Below are 19484 nucleotides of genomic sequence, written 5' to 3' on the forward strand. Positions count from 1 at the left end.
CACTACTTGCAGGAAACAAAGATGACCAATTAGCTCTTATTCACACTACATGTTACAGATAAGAGTTCAGGCTTTATTTACAGATTTGAGCTGCTTAGCCTATGAATAAATTAATACTTGCTCAGAAATAATGAGAAAATATTAGGCACAGTGGCTAGAAACAGACAGAAATCACTGTGATAACATATAGCTACTGTATGTTTATTCTATTCATAAACATTATTTAACATTTCCTCATTGTGACTAGTACTATATATAAGAGCTGTTACATTTAACAATAGTACCAATGCAATAAGAGAACTGTCACCATAACAACCAAGCACAAATGTTTATTATTGGAACAGATAGCTCAGTTCTCTCAGTGTCAGTGTAACATGTAAATATGCATGCTATGTACCTATATATAAACTGTATCTTGTTATATATAATGGGCCTATCCTAAAATATCGCTGAAGCCACTGAGATGGTGGACACAGCTGATATCTGGTCTGCAGAAATGGTGTGCAGTGATGGGCCAGGGGTCACTTGGAAGCAGTACCGTTTCTAGGCATAGGCAAGCTAGGCGGTCGCCTAGAGCGCCACCAGCTGGAGGGGGCGCCAATGAGCGCACACACTGCCACTACATTTTAACAGGCTTGTGATCAAGAGTGGCACGGACACCCTGAAATATTTTCCGCCCCTGCTGGATCCCCCAACATCATTGGGCTATAGTACTGTCATTCTGACATGCCTATATTCCATTAGATCAGAGCGCTGTCAATTGCTGCCTCTGATTGTTGCATGCAAAGTTTGCATTTGGATTTTGGAAGCGTCGAAATGCTGAATCAATTAATTCGCTTCCAAAAATTAAAATTATAAACAAATGAATGTGCTGTCATACATATAGAGGGCAGAGCATCACGTTATTTAAAGGGGAAGTTCACGAGTAATAAAATAACAAGTAGCTGCATTCTGATTACTTTTATGTTACTGATCAGGCTTTTATAGGCCTATGAAGTTTGGGGTAATAAAGGGTTTTATAGGTTTGACTGAAATAATAATTCAATAACTGACACAACAACAACAAAACAATTGAACAAAAAACAGATAAAGTCAAAAAGTAGCCATTGATAATATCTAAACATGTATCCAAATCCAAATGTAATAAAATTAATTGCATCCAGTGGCTATAATGGTATCACAGATAATAAACTGTGCAAAATGTTTTATCTTAACAGTCAATTTACAAATAGGCCTAATGTGTTCAGATTAGTGTCGTTACTATGACAACCAATCTGAATGTGACAAGAAACTGATGTCTGAAAAAGAAATTATATATAACCTATATACAAATATAATTTGTATATGTATCAATGTTGTCATTTAAGATTTGAGTGTTTACATAATCAGTTTTGTGTTATTTTGTATGTAATCTTAATTATCTTGTTTGGGTGGGGGTGGGGGCTAATAGGGATTTCGCCTAGGGCGTCAAAATGGCTAGAAACGGCCCTGCTTTTAAAGTTCAAGGCCAGCTTTGATATCGTGTAGCTTGTATTCTTCGTAGCAATAGCTCAAATTGTGAGATATAGATTTACAAATGTGTTTGGCAGAATGTTTTAGAGCTTAGCATCCATTTCTCTCCTTCTCTAACACCTCCTCCTCTTCTTTTTACACCATCATTGGTCTCCTTGTCTGGGACTCTCTTTCTTACTGTTTTCTGACATGTACTATGCTTACGTGGAGGTTAGAAAAATTGGATTTTTCCTTCAAGTCTTGATTTCATGTCACTATTTGTGCCAGAACAGTATCAGCGCAGCTGATGTAGACACATTACTACACACCCCCTAAAAAGACACATACACAGGTGTACGCATTACATACTAGAGTATATTCCGAGAATAACTAGGAACACTGCAGCATACCTCTGACAGCAAACTTAATCACATCAAGGTAATCCTACAGGAAAGGAGGACTTATTTCAGATAGAATATGCAAATACTCTTTGAATAATTCACACACAATCCTTTCTGTAGTCTTGCCCTGTTAAACATATATACATACACAATTAAACACACAATTTGAGGTCTTACCCTCTTCTGTCTGCTCTCAGCAGCCGAAAGCTGGGCAGACATCCTCTCCTGCATCTTACGGCAATGGGCCATAACAGCTTCCAGCACAGTAATGGGATTCGCGCTAACAGGCCTGCGGTCCTTTGACCCCGTCTCTGACTCAAAGTCCCTCTGCAGGGCAAGGAATGGGTCCGTCAGACTGAACTGTCCATAGCGTTCCTGCAGGAACACTTCTTTCCTACGAGCCTATGAAGAAAATAAGACAATAGATTGGTGAGCTTATTTATAGGAACATCATGTCCATTTTCTGGTTAAGACTGTATTTTTAATAGCTTTGCATGTTCACAACTATCTGTATGTAATTTCAAAATCGCCCTTGTTTGGACACATACATTTAAATATTCAGTTACGGTGTATATTCTGAATAAAGTTAATCAATTTTGATCATTACAGTAACACAGTATGCAAGCTGTTCTGTTCAGCAGTCCTATTTCGAGTAGCAAAAACTGGCTTAATTTTGCTATGGCAAATAATTTACATAGTGCTTGCATAAATAGGAAAGAGACCAAATTCCTATCAATATTTGAATATTCTTGTGCATGTAAACATAGGAAATGAGACACTTTAGGAGGTCAAGAGGTAAATACAAATCCTAGCATCATTATGATACCAATGTGTTGCCTGTGGGATGCTGGCAAATCATTGTGAAATAACACAGAGCAATTATTACACATTATGTTCCCTTGGTGACGCATGTACAGTAAGTGGTGGTTGAGAAGAAATGTCTTGCTGACTTAATGTGCTTTGGCCTAGAGACATGCAAGTCTCCAACCTCGCTCGTGATCTTGTGGGTATTTCCGTCTTGGGAACTTTAGTGCACAAACAATTGTGTACGATTAATTAAGGTGAACATTACTAACAAAAGAAGCCTTTGTGCTCTTTTACTCTCTGATGCACACATAAACCACTTAATACATCCTCACACTCAAACATGCACACTCACACAGAGAGCAGGTTAGCACTTCTTCAGGGGTGATCATTAAGCCTGAGGTTCACTTAGGCCGCATCAAGACCAGCTGGTCATCTCAGGAGGGTCAGCAAAGGGCCAACCCTGTCATAACGCCCCACAAATGAGATGTTTTCCTTGACACAAGTCAACTCAGATGAGTGATGCTGTATTTCACTGCAAGGAGATGCTACACAGATTCAGGGGCATAGCAAACCATGTTAACTGTAACTTGGGTCAAGAGCCTAACTGGTTACATCTGCCGTGGTCTGAAAGATGCATCTTCATCACAATGCAAGGAAAATTCTGTAAAAAATAATATATTTAAATTATAAAAGACTGTGAAATTGCTACTGTAAGAACCTGTTAACTGTTCAACAGCAAGTTCCCTTACTATATTCAGTGAAAAGCTGCAGTAGATAGGATTTTTCGTGTAATTTTACAGTGGGAAAAAATGCAAACTGACATTCCCAGAATTAGGGTTGCAAAATTCCGGGAATTTTCAAGACTGGAAACTTTCCATGGGAATTAAGGGGAATATATGGGAATTAACGGGAATTAATGAATGAATGAGGCATTTTTATATAGCGCTTTATTGTGTATTGCAATACACCCAAAGCGCTTTACAATCATGTGGGGGGGTCTCTCCTCAACCACCACCATTAAGGGGAATAAACTGGAAATTAAATTAACTTAAATGTAGTTGAGAACAAAATCTTGCAGCACAATCTTGGTTAAAACAACCATATTTAATGCAATTTCAGTTTAATTTCTACTCTACACATTGCTCAATCGCACACAGCACACTGCTTACTGCAGGGCTATTGAGGCCACACCCCCTACATGCACTGTGCTTATCTACCATTACATGCACAGATCATTTCTTAAATCCTGCACACAAAATATCAAAATGTCCATCTTGTTAAGTATTTATATAAATTACATGAATATTACAAAAAATTGTTTAAAACTTCCTTGTGCTGTGTGTAATATACTGTGCAACTAAATTAGGCTATACCATAGTAAAAACAATACACTGACTGAACAAACATTTAGGTGAGATAATAATAAAACAACACACACAATCCCCTCTAGTCACCTAAGAGGGGGATTCCCCTCCATTTTCTCTGAAGCCGCACTTTCTGCATTTGAGCCCAAAGATTACATCTAAGTTTTGATATTCTAAATATATTTCATCTATGGGATTCACGTTTACCTAGTAAATACCAAAAAGTGTTTATACAGTAGCTAGACAGTTTATGAGGTATGTGCTATATAGCTCAAGCCGTGATGCTCCTTCTGCTAGCAGGTTTTCTGTTATCATACAAAAGTGCAGTACTGGTAAAAAGTTTGGACACATTACTATTTTTAATGTTTTTAAACATTGCATATCTTTTGCTCATCAAGCCTTCATTTATTTGATCAAAAATACAGAAAATAAACAGTAATATTGTGCAGTATTGCCAGTATTACAATTTAAAATAATGGTTTTCTGTTGTAATACACTTTAAAATATAATGTATTTCTGTGATGCAAAGCTGAATTTTGAACATCATTACTCCAGTCTCCAGTGTCACATGATTCTTCAGACATCATTCTAATATGCTTATTTATTATCAATTTTGGAAACAGTTGTGCAGCTTAATATTTTTTATTATTATTATTATCTGTGATTCTTTTTTTCAGGATTCTTTGATAAATAAAGAGTTAAAAAAAAACATTTATTTAAAATAGAAATCCTTTTTTAACAATACACACAATTAATTAATACTTTTATTCAACAAGGATGTGTTAAATTAATAAAAAAGTAGTAGCAAAGAAAATATTTCTATTTTGAATAAACTGTTCATAAGTTTTTATTCATCAATAAATCCTGAAAAAAGCATCACAGCTTCCCCCCAAAAATTCCAAAAATGAAATTTTTAAAAGTTGTATTAGTTTGCATGCATGTGAGCCTATGATAAAAAAAAAAAGGTTATATTTATGTTTGTATATGATACAGTTTTATAAATTTCCCCAAATTTCCAATTAATTCCCATAAATTCCCCAAAATTCCCATAAATTCCTGGTAAATTTCAAACTTGGAATATTTCCAAAGTTCCCCAGACAAAGTTCCCATGAAAAGTTTCCGGAAAATGTCCGGAAATTTACTGGAAATTTTCCGCCCCTTTGCAACCCTACCCAGAATTCCTTCACATTTGATGGTTTTTCATTTAATTGTATATTCTTAGTTTAGGATTTTATGTTGTCTCATAGGTTGTTAAATTAATGTTTATTGCATTATTTAGTGTCATGTTTGTTGTCATGAATGGTGATGTGGTCATGATCATTTGGTGATCGTGTGGTTTTCTTTATCACCTGTCTTTTTATAGTGGTTGTCACTTTATTGTAAAGGTACATAATATATTATAATATTTTGGTGTATTAACATTACATCAGGTAATGCTCTGTTTTTTTAATTTTTTTTTTTTAGATTATTTACATTATTAATTTTTTTGTAATAGTCACATTTAAAGGGATAGTTCACCCAAAAATGAAAATGTGATGTTTATCTGCTTACCCCCAGAGCATCCAAGATGTAGGTGACTTTGTTTCTTCAGTAGAACACAAACGAAGATTCTTAACTCAAACCGTTGCAGTCTGTCAGTCCTATAATGCAAGTCAATGGGCACACAATCTTTGAGAGTAAAAAAAACATGCACAGACAAATCCAAATTAAATCCTGCGGCTCGTGACGATACAATGATGTCCTAAGACACGAAACGATCGGTTTGTGTGAGAAACTGAACAGTATTTTTATCATTTTTTTACCTCTAATACACCACTATGTCCAACTGCCCTGAGCGTGTACACGACATCCGGTGCATGACGTCTGTATGTGCTCTGGCGTAGTTTACGCAAGCGCCAGAAGCGATCTGTCGCGCATATACGTCACTCATTGTTTACACAGTGCACAGAGATTGTGGGTATGACGGCTAATCAAAATGGTAATTACCTGCGCTTATCCTGATTGTTCAATCCGACTTAAACCTAAAAGATTACGATTGCTTGCGTGAACTCATCCGGGAGTGTTGACTTTTCAAATTGCGTAAACTACGCCAGAGCACATACAGACGTCACGCACCGGATGCCGTGCACGCGCTCAGGGCAGTTGGACATAGTGGTGTATTAGAGGTAAAAAAATGATAAAAATACTGTTCAGTTTCTCACACAAACCGATCGTTTCGTGTCTTAGGACATCATTGTATCGTCACGAGCCGCAGGGTTTAATTTGGATTTGCCTGTGCATGTTTTTTTACTCTCAAAGATTGTGTGCCCATTGACTTGCATTATAGGACTGACAGACTGCAACGGTTTGAGTTAAGAATCTTCGTTTGTGTTCTACTGAAGAAACAAAGTCACCTACATCTTGGATGCCCTGAGGGTAAGCAGATAAACCTCACATTTTCATTTTTGGGTGAACTATCCCTTTAAGTTACATTTGTAAAACTGTTGCTACCATATGTTTTATAGTAAAGTTCTGGCATCCAAAGATGCAGTTTTTTAACATAAATTTCATATGTTTTACAGTGTAAGACAAAGATGATGTTAAATGATTACAAGAACATTACAAGTGAGTCTGTCCTCACAAAACATGCTCAGTGTCAGGCAACCCACAGGGCTGATCTACACTAGTCCTGGATAAGTAATGCTATAAAACGAACAAGCAGATCAAATGGGAGAGATAATCTACAAATTTACTCTCTACAGGGTGTCCCTGTTTAACACAGTCTGTGTAGTGGAAGCAGAAGGAACCATGCAAAGAGCACAAAGCAACACATACCTAGAGGCTAATGGCCAACTATTGCCTAACCATAGAAGGAAATAATCAACCTACAGATGTACAAACACACACACATACACATGCAATCCCCGAGATGGATGACTCTCATTGCAAGTGTCAGGATCAGTTTACTTCTGCTAAGTATCACGGCTTTCAAGGGCATAAAAGTTCTCTAACTGAGTTGCTTTCAGTCCACTTAACACGAAGAGACAGAGGAGTGCTGGACCAGGCTTATTTCATTATGAGTGCAGTCTGCCATATAAGTGGAAAACAAAAGGAAGTGGGTGAGAAAAATTGGAGACAGCCTCAAATCAAAGGAATGTACATGGATGGATGATGTTTCAAAAAGACTGAACATTACACCACGGTCCACTACAGAATTATGATCAAGTGGAAAGGAATGATTCACCTTCGCAATCCTTGTGGATTGGGAATTTCTCTTAAAAGTACCTTTACCTTAAATTTTACCTTCTGGAATGCCAGAAAAAATGACTTCCGTACCAATTTCTCTAATATTATCAAACTGGACGAAAGGTTTTAGAGTGGAAAAACCCCCTAAGGTTACAAAACAACATAATCTATCAGATCCATTGCTAATACTTAACAATGCTGTTGTTTTCCCACTAGAAATGATGCTGCATGTTAGTGCTGGGCGGTATACCGGTTCATACCGAATACCGGTGTTTATTTTTCTTATGATATGAATTTTTAAAATACCGCAATACCGGTGTTATTTAAATAACGTTCGGAACGCGACACACTGTTTGAGAGGGGTCTCTTCACTATTGCATTGTGGCAAGAACACAGCTGTATGTGTTACTAAGCGTGTTCTGAAGCTGTAGAACTAGTAGAACGTGATGACACAGAAGAACTCATCCACAATATCCACCGCGCGCCGCCACCAGCTCCCGCGTCTCACACACGAGCGTGACTTTAGCACTATATTTAGCAACTTTCAGACCCTTTTAGCGGCTTTTTTTCCATAGAATATACAAACTGACAAACCTAGCGAATGTTTTGGATAAACCTTAGCTATGGTTCAGTTGGAAGATGTCGCCAGTGCTGCCCCGCGAGCGCGAGATCTGACTCCCAGCGCAGCGTCGCGTCTCTCTGCGTCTGTTCTGTGCAGCGAGCAGCAGAGAAGCACCGCATTCATTTGGCCGTACCGCGACTGTTTGGAATGATATATATGAGCATAGTTCGTCTGTTAATATTATGCACTTTTTTTGTTGTTGTTTACTCAGACGCAGGCAGTGCGCTGCATGAGACAAAAAAGTAATATAGCCAAAACCACCGCATAGCCGCTCTTTAGTATAACGTTAGATGCATGTTGATTTTATCAGATGTCGCGATTATAAATGAGAATGACTCCTGGTTAACATGTATTAATGGGTCGTGTTTAGTCACTATTTAGTGTGGAATTTTCTACAATATTCGCTCATCGTGACAGTAAAATAGGGCATTCTAAGTCAATCTACTGCAGTTTTTTCTCTCTCAATCAGTAGAAAATGTGGTTAACACCCGATCATGCATGAAAAAAATAAATACCGTCATATACCGTGAAACCGGTATAATTTTGAAAAATACCGTGATATACATTTTTGGTCATACCGCCCAGCACTACTGCATGTAAACTAATATGATTTCCATCTTTAAAATGCCTAAGTTTAATATTTTAAGCTATCCAGTATAATATTTCACAGAGATATGAAAATGTACTTTAGAGTAGGAATGACCCAGGAAGAACAGCATGAGCACAGCAGAAAGAGAAACAGAGGAAATTAAAACATACTCCTGTTATTCTGACCAACAACTGTGAAGGAGCTAGTAAACATTGCAAAGTCTAGAAGAAAAGAGAGTGAGGAGGGGGTTGAGGGAAAGACTGAGAGCAAGAGAGAGAGCGAGAGATCTAAAGAGATGGGAGTCTGGAGGCGGGAGAAATGTCTGTGTGTCATGGCAGATAGAGAATGGAGGGCTTTGAGATTCTCAGCCATCTGGCACTTTCCTCTAGGCTTTCACAAATCTCTTCTATAATCACAGAGGCTGTGCCGTCCCTCCTCCTCCTTATGAACTACTTTATCTGTCCATCATGGATCACGGGGGTCAGGAGCAACATTCAACACATTGCGTGGTATTAAGAGTAAAGATGAGGCTGTGGTGAAAGAAACTAGCCATAAAACAACAAAGAAGAGTTACGTCTGACTGACATAATTATTAATTGTGGAAAATCAGAACAAAGCTGCTTTGCACAAAGCACATCTACTAATACTGATACTAAAGCTTTAGATAGTTATAACAAGGCCATGATTTAGTTGTCACTCTATTATACTGTAGAAAGAAATTCCAATCTTTTAGGACATTAGGCATAAATTTCTACTTTACCGCAGAGCAATTTATTATGATAGCTACAGGGTAAAACCCCTCACTTTTAGGCCAAAATGTAACTTACCAAAATTACAAGAATATTAAAAGGGCCCTATCCTATACTTTTACAGTTTTTTTCTTGGAAGCCCACTTACAATTTTATTCAAGGTTGTAATTTATGTAATTTATGGTTGTAATGACCATTTTCACTCTCAATTTAAAAGGAATAGTTCACCTTAAAATGAAAATTCCATCATTGTTTACTCATGTCATTCGAAACCAGATAGAATTCTTTCTTCTGCGGAACACACACACACACACACACACACACACACACAAAAAAGTGAACATTGTTGGGAACCAAACAACATTGGAGCCCACTGATTTCCATTGTACAGAAGAAAAAAAGTTATATGGAAGTTACTGTACATGGAAATATTTTCTTTCTTTAAAAAAAGAACATAAAAGAATATACACTACCAGTCAAAAGTTTTTGAGCAGTAAGATTTTTTATGTTTTTTAAAGAAGTCTCTTCTGCTCACCAAGCCTGCATTTATTTGATCCATTCCAAAGTACAACAAAAACAGTAAAATTTTGAAATATTTTTACCATTTAAAATAACTGTTTTCTATTTGAATATATTTTAAAATTTTATTTATTCCTGTGATTTCAAAGCTGAATTTTTTGCATCATTTCCCCAGTCACATGATCCTTCAGATATCATTCTAATATTCTGATTTGCTGCTCAAAAACATTTATTATTATTATTATGTTGAAAACAGCTGAACAGAATTTTTTCAGGTTTCTTTGATGAATAGAAAGTTCACAAGAACAGCATTTATCTGAAATAGAAATCTTTTGTAACATTATAAGTGTATCATCACTCTACCATCACTTCTGATCAATTTAAAGTAACCTTGCTAAAAGTATTAATTTCTATAACCCCCGCCCCCAAAAAATGAATTTGAATGGCATAGTGTATAATGTTACAAAAGCTTTTTATTTCAGATGAATGCTGATCTTTTGATCTTTCTATTCATCAAAGAATCCTGAAAAAATTTACTCTTGAACAGCAAATCAGCATATTAGAATGATTTTAGAAGGATCATGTGACACCGAAGACTGGAGTAATGATGCTGAAAATTTAGCATTGATCACAGGAATAAATTACATTTGAAAATATATTCAAATAGAAAGCAGTTATTTTAAATAGTAAAACGTTTTCAAACTTTTACTGTTTTTGCTGTACTTTGGATCAAATAAATGCAGGTTTGGTGAGCAGAAGACACTTATAGTGTATAGTGAGAAAGTAGTGTATATTGAGAAAAGTTTTTTTGGAAGTCTGTGGTAACCAAAACGCTGGCTATCACACTCTTCAAAGTATCTTCTTTGTGTTCTGCAGAAGAAAGTTGTACAGGTTTGGAACAACATGAAGGTGAGTAAATTACAGACTTTTTATTTTTGTGTGAACCATCTCTTTAATTTAGGCAGGCATATGCTAATGTGTGTCAAAATCATGGTGATTTGTGAATGACTCATTTTTTTCTGGCATCCAAATGGTCCAGGTGGACTGGAGAGGAAGCAGGGAAAAACTTATTGCCCATTAAATGTCAAGTCAAGTTTATTTGTATAGCTGTGTCCTAATCGGTCTGGGTTTCTAGAGGCTGAATAAGACAAGAAACCCTGTTGAAACTTCACAGACACTTTCTGCCAGGTCTTGAGCTTAAACTGTGTACACAGGACTCCTGGTGGAGTTCAGGCAGGTCTCTGGTATTATTAGCATTAACCTTTACAGGCACGCGCTGGCTGAGTGAAGGGTCCAAGGCACACCGCCAAAGGGGAAGAGATGCTGAAAATGAGCAGAGAGAGACAGCAGGACAAAGACTGTTTGATGGGAGTGACAGGGGATGACTGAAATGGTGGGAAACAAGGTGAGAAAGAGGCAATATATGGAATCCGCACCATAACAAACCCATCACAGATATTTGCAATAACAGTTATCTACTAATTGCAAATAATACAAAGCACTTCACATTTTTGGGGCTTTTTTATTTGCCTTTTCTTTTCTGAAAGGTACAGTATCAAGTCACTTCCACCAAACTGATGCCAATTCAAGTGTCTCAATGTGAGCCATAAACCTAAAAATCTGCCGTCATCTTCCAGCAGATGCCCTCAGGCATATTACACTGACTAGTAAGGTTAACCCATGAGTAAGACATTTCTGTGTGAGAAAGTGCTTTTTCTGTGTCGCTTCTGTTTGAATGTGAGTGTGCGTCCAAAGACTCTCACAAGGGGCCTTTCAATTAGATCAACACAGAGCTGGCTTTGTGGGCCAAGGACTTCCGCAGCTCTCCTAACCCAAATGTGAGATCAAAAGGCATCGAGCTGATGGAGAGGAAGAGAGGAACGGAGAAGAAATTTAGTCTTGTGACAGTCACATCAGAGTAAAACACAATATTCACAGTTGGAGAGACTCTGAATGCTCGTGACTTACAGGCTCTGAACATTTTCAGTTTTCTGAGACAGATTGAATGGCTCCATATTGACGATGAGGTGGAACAGCATATGGTATAGGCCTGTACATTATTCGTTTCGGAAGAAAAATAGGGCACTAAAGGTTTAAGGGTTTCTGTTCGGGGGTGGGGGGAAAGGGAGAGGATTGGGTCCACAGGGGGAGAGAGAATCTGGGCAACCAAGTGGTCCCTACAGACCATCCCACCCCCATCTGAAAACCCCCAATACCAACCACCATCTGTCATGTACCCTCTCATACAAGCCACAATTTTGAGCCCTGGTCAGATCACATGACCCACAGAGTATAACCCTTAGTGTCTAAGGTAAAAACTTAACATGCAACATCAAATGTGTCATTTACATGAAAGTGTTTTTAAAAATTCAGCAAGGTTGCCTTAAAATGACATTTAGAATGTTTTAGAAATATTTTATATTTTAACTAAATGCTGTTCTTTTGAACTTTCTATTAATCAAAGAATCCTAGAAAACAGAATCCGAAAAAAAATCTACAAAAACATTAAGAAGCACAACTGTTTCAACGTTGAAAATAATAAATGTTTCTTGAGCATCAAATCAGCATTTTGGAATGATTTCTGAGTAAGTGCCATCAAAGGAATAATTTACATTTTAAATTATATTAAAACAGAAATGTTATTTTATACTGTAATATTTCAGAATATTACTGTTTTTGATCAAATAAATGCAGCCTTAGCCAGCATAAGAGACTTCTTTCAAAAACATTAAATTATACCATAAACTTGTAATATATTTACATTTAATATTTCTGGCCACACTTTATTTTAAAAGTACATTTCTCACTATTAACTAAGACTTTGCCTTAATAAACTCCTAATATGCTGCTTACTAATAATGTTAATTAATATGTGCTTTATAAGTAAATAGCCAAAAAGCTAGTATTATGAATGCTGCTTGATAGTGAGATTTGGTCTCTAAAAAAGTGTTACTATATATTTAATTGACTTATGTAATCAAAAATTGTATTGTCAGCTACAGTATGTTCAGACAGATGGTCAGAAATGTATTGGTTGCTTAATTCACCTGCACTTTGCTATTGGCAGGTGTCATAAAAAAGTGAATTTTTGACCTTGTTTGTAGCTTGTATCAGGACATTTGGCTGGTTTCTGCTGTTTCTTCAGTAGGTTTGCTATCAGCTTACCTCTGAGTATATGAGGATGTAATAGAAATATTATTCTCATGACATCTGTTCAAGCAAAATAAAGCCTGTGGCTGAGTAAACAACATTGTACCGTTTGTCAAATTTCTATTGAAAGTACCAATCGAATTAATGAGACGCTGCTGAGTGAAGCAGAACTGATAGAGTCAGAGACAAAATCGATAACAAACAATTCAGGCAATGAGGAAATCCTGCACTTTTAATTAGAAGCTGTCCATAAAAACTATCCAGCAGGGAATGTCAAACCAAAGGAAAAATGGTGACGCAAACTTGATCCCTACTGGCAGGAATTAAAGTTGACATCAAAATAACAGGACACGGATGTAATATAGAAACGGTACAGCACTGCTCATGAAGTGAAGAGGAACTGTCATACTCCCACATACATACTCACTTTTGAGTCAGATTCATATTAAGCTCAAGGCGCTGCTTTACTCTGATGTGAAACACTCACACACACAGAAACTAACCTGCCTTTGGGATTCACTTATGGAAATCCACTCATGCTTTTGCAGCATATATCCCAAATGCAGCCTGACATCTTCTGTATGGATAAGCAACAGAGATGGGGTTAGACTCAGCCGTATTTAAAGATATGGGTGAATTTATTTGACCTGGAATAAACACATTATATACACATACACATGCTCAAGCACACACAATGTTCCCATATGTTACATAAATGTACCACTTAGGGCATTTTTCCGTACTGTGTACAATGTGAAGCAATGAATCACGACCAACCCTGATTTTTCCTTCCTGTCAAAGTCAAAGCAACACAGCTCAAACATTCGAGTTCAGCTCCGCAAGGAGCTCTTACATAAACAGGTCACAGCAGTGGCTCACTGGCATTTACAGCAGAGAAAAAAAAAGATTCTTTGGATTCTTTGAAGAGATTGGCTCAGAAGCTGTTGCCACAAATGAGTGAATCATCAAGTCACAAGAGAAAGGCAAAGATAAGTAACCCCAATGTGCTATAATGACAAGTGCTTGTTAAGCATACATTGAGGTTTTCACACAAACAAAACCATACATTAACTTCCTTACAGGATGCACTTAGGAAGATTAAACCACATGCCACAGCTGTACACTCCACACATAAACCAAGACACCTGCTGACTGGCTGAGAAAGAGGTGTATACAGTGTACTCATGGGTAACAGTGCATGGGGCAGCAGTACAGAAATCACCTTCACATTAAGAGACAGAGGCCCACAAAATATATATATATATATATATTGTGGGCCTCAAAGCTACGAGAATACTTTTTGTGCACAAAGAAAACAATAATAACAATTTATTCAACAATTCTTCTCCCAGAGTTACCGTCTTCCGCCATTTTGGAGAGTACTCCAGAACGTAATCAACATAATCAGTTGTTTACATTGTTTTCTTTGCACACAAAAAGTATTCTCGTAGCTTCGTAAAATTACGGTTGAACCACTGATGTCCCATGGACTATTTTACCGATGTCCTTGCTATGTTTCTGGACCTGGGAACATTGCAGTTGCATTGCTGTCTATGGAGGGTCATAGAGCTCTCAGATTTGATCAAAAATATCTTCATTTGTGTTCTGAAGATGAACGAAGGTCTTACGGGTTTGGAATGACATGAGGGTGAGTAATTAATGACAGAACTTTCATTTTTGGGTGAACTATCCCTTTAATATAAAAACTAAACATCAACAACTCATGATTGACTACAAGGAAAGAGCCTATTTTCTCAAAACCCATCCTCCACAGAAATTCCCACATATGAGGAGTATTTATAGCGACGTCATTATATAAGAAAGGCATACATCCTTTAATTATTTAACACTGCTGAATGCATGAGGGTTTGGTAGGGGGTTGGTTGGGGGATGGTGGGGTTTTCTCCCACAGAGTCATTGAAACAGAACTTGAGAGGGTTTCAGTGTATTTTCGCCACTAGATCGACAGGCACTGCTGGAACGCTAAAACTGGTCATGCCTCTCTAATGATGTTTGTGGCCTATTTTAATGACCCTCTCGAATGAACCACATTTCTGTGTGGTGCTCCACAGACCAATCTATGAAAATCCAATAAACGTGTAAAACCATAGCCTGCGTACAAACTCACAGATTCAGCCGCTCAGGCGTTCTGATGCTTCTGATGAAGTTTCCTCAAGCAAAACAAGACTCACAAAAATGTATGATTCAAATGACACACAAAGAATACCTTCTAGCTGAACTGCACTACATTACAGGCATGTATGATGAGGCAGCTCCATTTTGAATGACACTATTTGTTTTCTTCAAGCAGCCAAAATGAGCACAAAATGGATGACTACATTTTCATAAATATGTCAGCTTATTTCAAACAGCCACTGAATAAAGCATTGCACCATACAGTATACTGCAAATACTACTTGTTTCTTTACCAGAACAGATCCTTGCACCAGTCCAGAAAATTAATACCTGCCCTGACTTGGCAAAATATTCAGTCGAATAGATATTCTTTGTTTTAAAGCTATCTCCATGGGCCTGAGGCATCATATACTAGATTATATATGTCTGCTTAGCCTTCAGGGTACCTCAGTAGAACAAATGTATTTATTTTAAGGATGTACTTGATGTAGTCTGAGGGGAAGCACAAGTCTGTGCCACATTTTGGCCTGATAGTAAATTCTCACACATATAAAGTTCAGGAATTCAAGAATGAAAAGAAAGTCTCTTAAAGTCTAGTGAAATCAAAATATGAGTTTTGTGGTGTTTAGTCCATTTATGTTAGCTCTGGAGCCATATATATGTTAGTTCACTCCTAAAAGTTGACAAAATGCATTTTTGCTTTTGAAAATAGGAGACGCAGGGCAGTGGAATGGAAAAAACGGCAAAGGAAAAGCATTTTTTCTTAAATGTAACCTTCTTGATATCTCGATATCATTCCAAAGCAACTAGCAAGTTGCAAATCATAGTTAACTGCTGACATAATGTTCAAAATAAAAAGAGATGATCCCATCCAAGCTTTCTGTTTCAAAAGGAAGTTGGTCAACACAGAAAAACAAAGCTACATTCTGCAAGCAATTTCATGGTTCAAGGATAGGTCACATTCAAAATAATGTTTTCATTTCATACAGTAATAGAGATGTCCGGCCATGTTCTTGAGTAGGTAACTAAGGTTGTCATGAAATGTAATAACCACAGCTTTGACAACAACAGAGTGCTCTATGAAATATAAGGACATGAGTGGTTGAGGTGGGGAAGGAGGCTGGCAGAGGATCAGTAACTGGTGCCTGGAGTGACTAAACTGCCATTCAGCTCTCAGTGAGAAACAGCCTGGCCTCATCCACACTGACATTTTAAACGACTGAGTATTCAGCTCCTGCCTCATTTCGGTTTGGCTGTTAAGTTTTGAGGAAGGAAAAAGAAAGGTGGTGTGGCAGAGTAGTTCAAGATCTGGGCTCGTAACCCAGAGGTTGTACAGTAGTTTTAAATCTGAGGTGATTAGGGGCCCACAGATAATGTAAGATGCAGTGAAATAGACAAAGATGCTTTAGTAGCAGTTCTTTTAAGGGGATGCTTTTAAAGGAAGCCAGTTTTAAGGGTAAGCAAGGACACTTACCTTTCTGTTCTCCAAGGACTACAGACAGCAATTTGTATGCTAGAAGGATCTTGTCTCAGTCTAATTTCTGAACAGCGTCATATCTCCTCAGACAGTGGGAAGGACAAAACAGCCCCAGAAGGGCTACACATCGACAAACGCCTGCTTGTTCTGGATACCCCTGAAGTCTGTCACAATAACTCTAACCCGTCATGACTGCAATATAGAACAACAAAGAGATAAAGTAACCTCTGATCTACATATTTAAACCAGGCTGATTAAACCAGACACCTAAAGATTAAAAAGCAGGATTAGTTTACTTCCTGAATTAAAATTTCTTAAGAGGGGGGGGGTAACACTGTTAAAGAGTTGGATTCTCATGCTAAGCATGGCCAAAGTTTCAAAAAACGATTTGGAATTATGACTTGAGTACTTCTGTGCCAAAAATCTTCCTTCCGGGTTTGTACAAGTTTCGGAAAGTTTTTTTCAGTCATGGCTCTTCCTGACGTAATGAAGGGTGGAACTCCCTGTATAGACATTTCTCCTGGAAGAGAAATTTCTCTCTGGTCATGCACTGACCAGAGCGAGAGCAAGAGCGCGCCCAACAATGCACTACATTCAGCTGCACTGCACGGGACTCGCTCAGGAAGAATGGTTACCTTTCTTTTATAAATATGATAAAACTAAAGACTTTTTGGAGATATGAAGGATGCAGTACTAATCTATAGGTACTCAAGATTAACACGAGATTGGGTGAAACTGTGTGTGTTATGCCCCCTTTAATAATTTACTCACCTCCACGTCATCCGAGATGTTCATGTCTTTCTTTCTTCAGTCGAAAAGAAATGAAGGTTTTTGAGTAAAAAAACCATTCCAGGATTTTTCTTCAATGGTGGGCAACGGGTTGAAGGTCCAAATTGCAGTTTCAATGCAGCTTCAAAGGGTTCTACAAATCCCAACCGAGGAATAAGGGTCATATTTAGCAAAACGATCATTCATTTTATAAAAATAAAATTGTTAAAATATATACTTTTTAACCACAAATGCTCGTCCTGCCCAACTTCACGCATTACGTAGTCACATTGGAAAGGTCACACGTGACATAGGCGTAACCACCGACCCAGTGTTTACAAAGCGAACGTGCAAAGAAAGTCAAAAGTCTTTCCAAAAAAATAATGGGTCTGTAAAATAATGTTGTCAGACGATTTTGAAGTTGGAGGAGAAAATGAGATGGAGTTTTTTGCCCTACCCTAACTTTTAAATCGGAGTACACAGACGAAGATCTAACCACGCGTGACGTTTCCAGCGTGATTCGCAATGTGTGAAGTCGTGCATGCACATTGCAGAGGTAGTGCAAGACAAGCATTTGTGCTTAAAAAGTATATAATATTTTTTTTTATTTAGTAAACGACCGATCATTTTGCTAGACAAGACCCTTATTTCTCAGTTGGGATTGTGTACAAATGCAATTTGGACCTTCAACCCATTGGCCACCACTGAAGTCTACTATATGGAGAAAAATCCTGGAATGTTTTCCTCAAAAAACTTAATTTCTACGTGACTAAAGAAAGACATCTTGGATGACATGGGGTTGAATAAATTATCAGGAAATTTTTATTCTGGAAGTGAACTAATCCTTCAACGGTAGTGTCATCATAAACTATTTAATTTTCTGCTAATAAAAACAAGGCTGCAAGAGATGGTACAGGCTGAGAGTTCATTCTGTTCAGTATGTGGCATGCTGTCAGCTGTCAAAATATTAAAAATACACAAAATAACTTCTGGGTGGTGAAAATTAAACATAGCAGGACATAATTACGTGGTACAAAACAACATGACATATTCAACAGACTGTATTCTCATAACTAATAGCTTTCTTTTGCATCAAATTAAGATGCTTTCTACTGTTTATCTGCCATCACAAACAAAATATGTATTCATTTTCCCTGAATTTCCCTTCCATTTATTGAGTGATACCATTTCTGTACCATCTGATAAACGGTTTAATATAAACTTTTGTGGCAATATACGGTTCGAAAATACCCTCTGCCACATTATGGCACATCAGGACAATTCCAGTCCATTTGGACTTCAATGTGATATCTTAATAATAGATAAACGATATTGAGGCATCTGTGTCCTGTTAGGCTGTGAGGGTTAAGACAACATTTCCACATCATAACCCTAATCTCTCTCAAACAGAGCCTGGTGGAGCAGCGGCTGTCACATCAACAGGGCTGGTCTTCAGCTGGCCTGCAGCCAGAAATAACAGCGAGTTAACATGGTGCCCATGACCTGAGCGCTCACTCAAACAACTAATCACCCAAACGGGATGCTCCCTGCCACTGTGCCATCATATTAAACAACATCATGTTCAAAACAACACAGCCAAGTATGTGCTAGCCTCCTTTAGCCTCGGCTAAACCAAATTTAAAATCAATTCTGACATTTCCAAATACTCAAATGAATTGTTTTTCTGAACTTTCTTTATTTCTGCCTGTTGAACACGAAGACCTCTGTATGGATTCCCACCTACTATATTTGATGACTCAGTTGACTTCGTGAAATGGTGGTCACCCCCTTCTTTCACTTCTGCACACAGCTGCAATAAAAAGCTTGAAAGATACTGGTTCAGCGCTCTTTTCTAGTGAATCTTGCTTAAATGTTCAGGCAAAACTAAAGCAATTAGGGTAAAAGCAAACAAAATGGCTGACTCAGATGCTAGCAGGACTTGATTTATTCTGCTTATTTAAGATTTCCAGTATTTTACAATGATTCTTTATCTTTCGTGTTTACAAATGATTGAGAGTGCACTTCTAAATAAACGGGAGGGTGCTGGAAAATACCTTGGATGGGGGTCTATAAATTCAATTGATTTTCAACTGTTTGGATAGTGTTCTCATAACATGCGCTTCTGTCCATCCATCCAGCCACCCACACACACAAACACTCAGCTGACTGTCCTCAGCCTCACCGAA

General features: G+C 37.7%; 1 protein-coding gene across 1 annotated transcript in view; it reads right to left on the reverse strand.

The window, feature by feature from the left end:
• The window catches only part of cttnbp2 (cortactin binding protein 2), a 51014-nt gene that overhangs the window by 20678 nt on the left and 10852 nt on the right, over nucleotides 1-19484 (reverse strand). The window contains exon 3 of the mRNA XM_058751101.1: nucleotides 2070-2294. Coding sequence (XP_058607084.1) covers nucleotides 2070-2294 — 225 coding nt within the window. The remainder of the gene's footprint in view (nucleotides 1-2069; nucleotides 2295-19484) is intronic.

This window comes from Onychostoma macrolepis, chromosome 18 (genome assembly GCF_012432095.1).
Source record: "Onychostoma macrolepis isolate SWU-2019 chromosome 18, ASM1243209v1, whole genome shotgun sequence".
Lineage (NCBI taxonomy): Eukaryota > Metazoa > Chordata > Actinopteri > Cypriniformes > Cyprinidae > Onychostoma > Onychostoma macrolepis.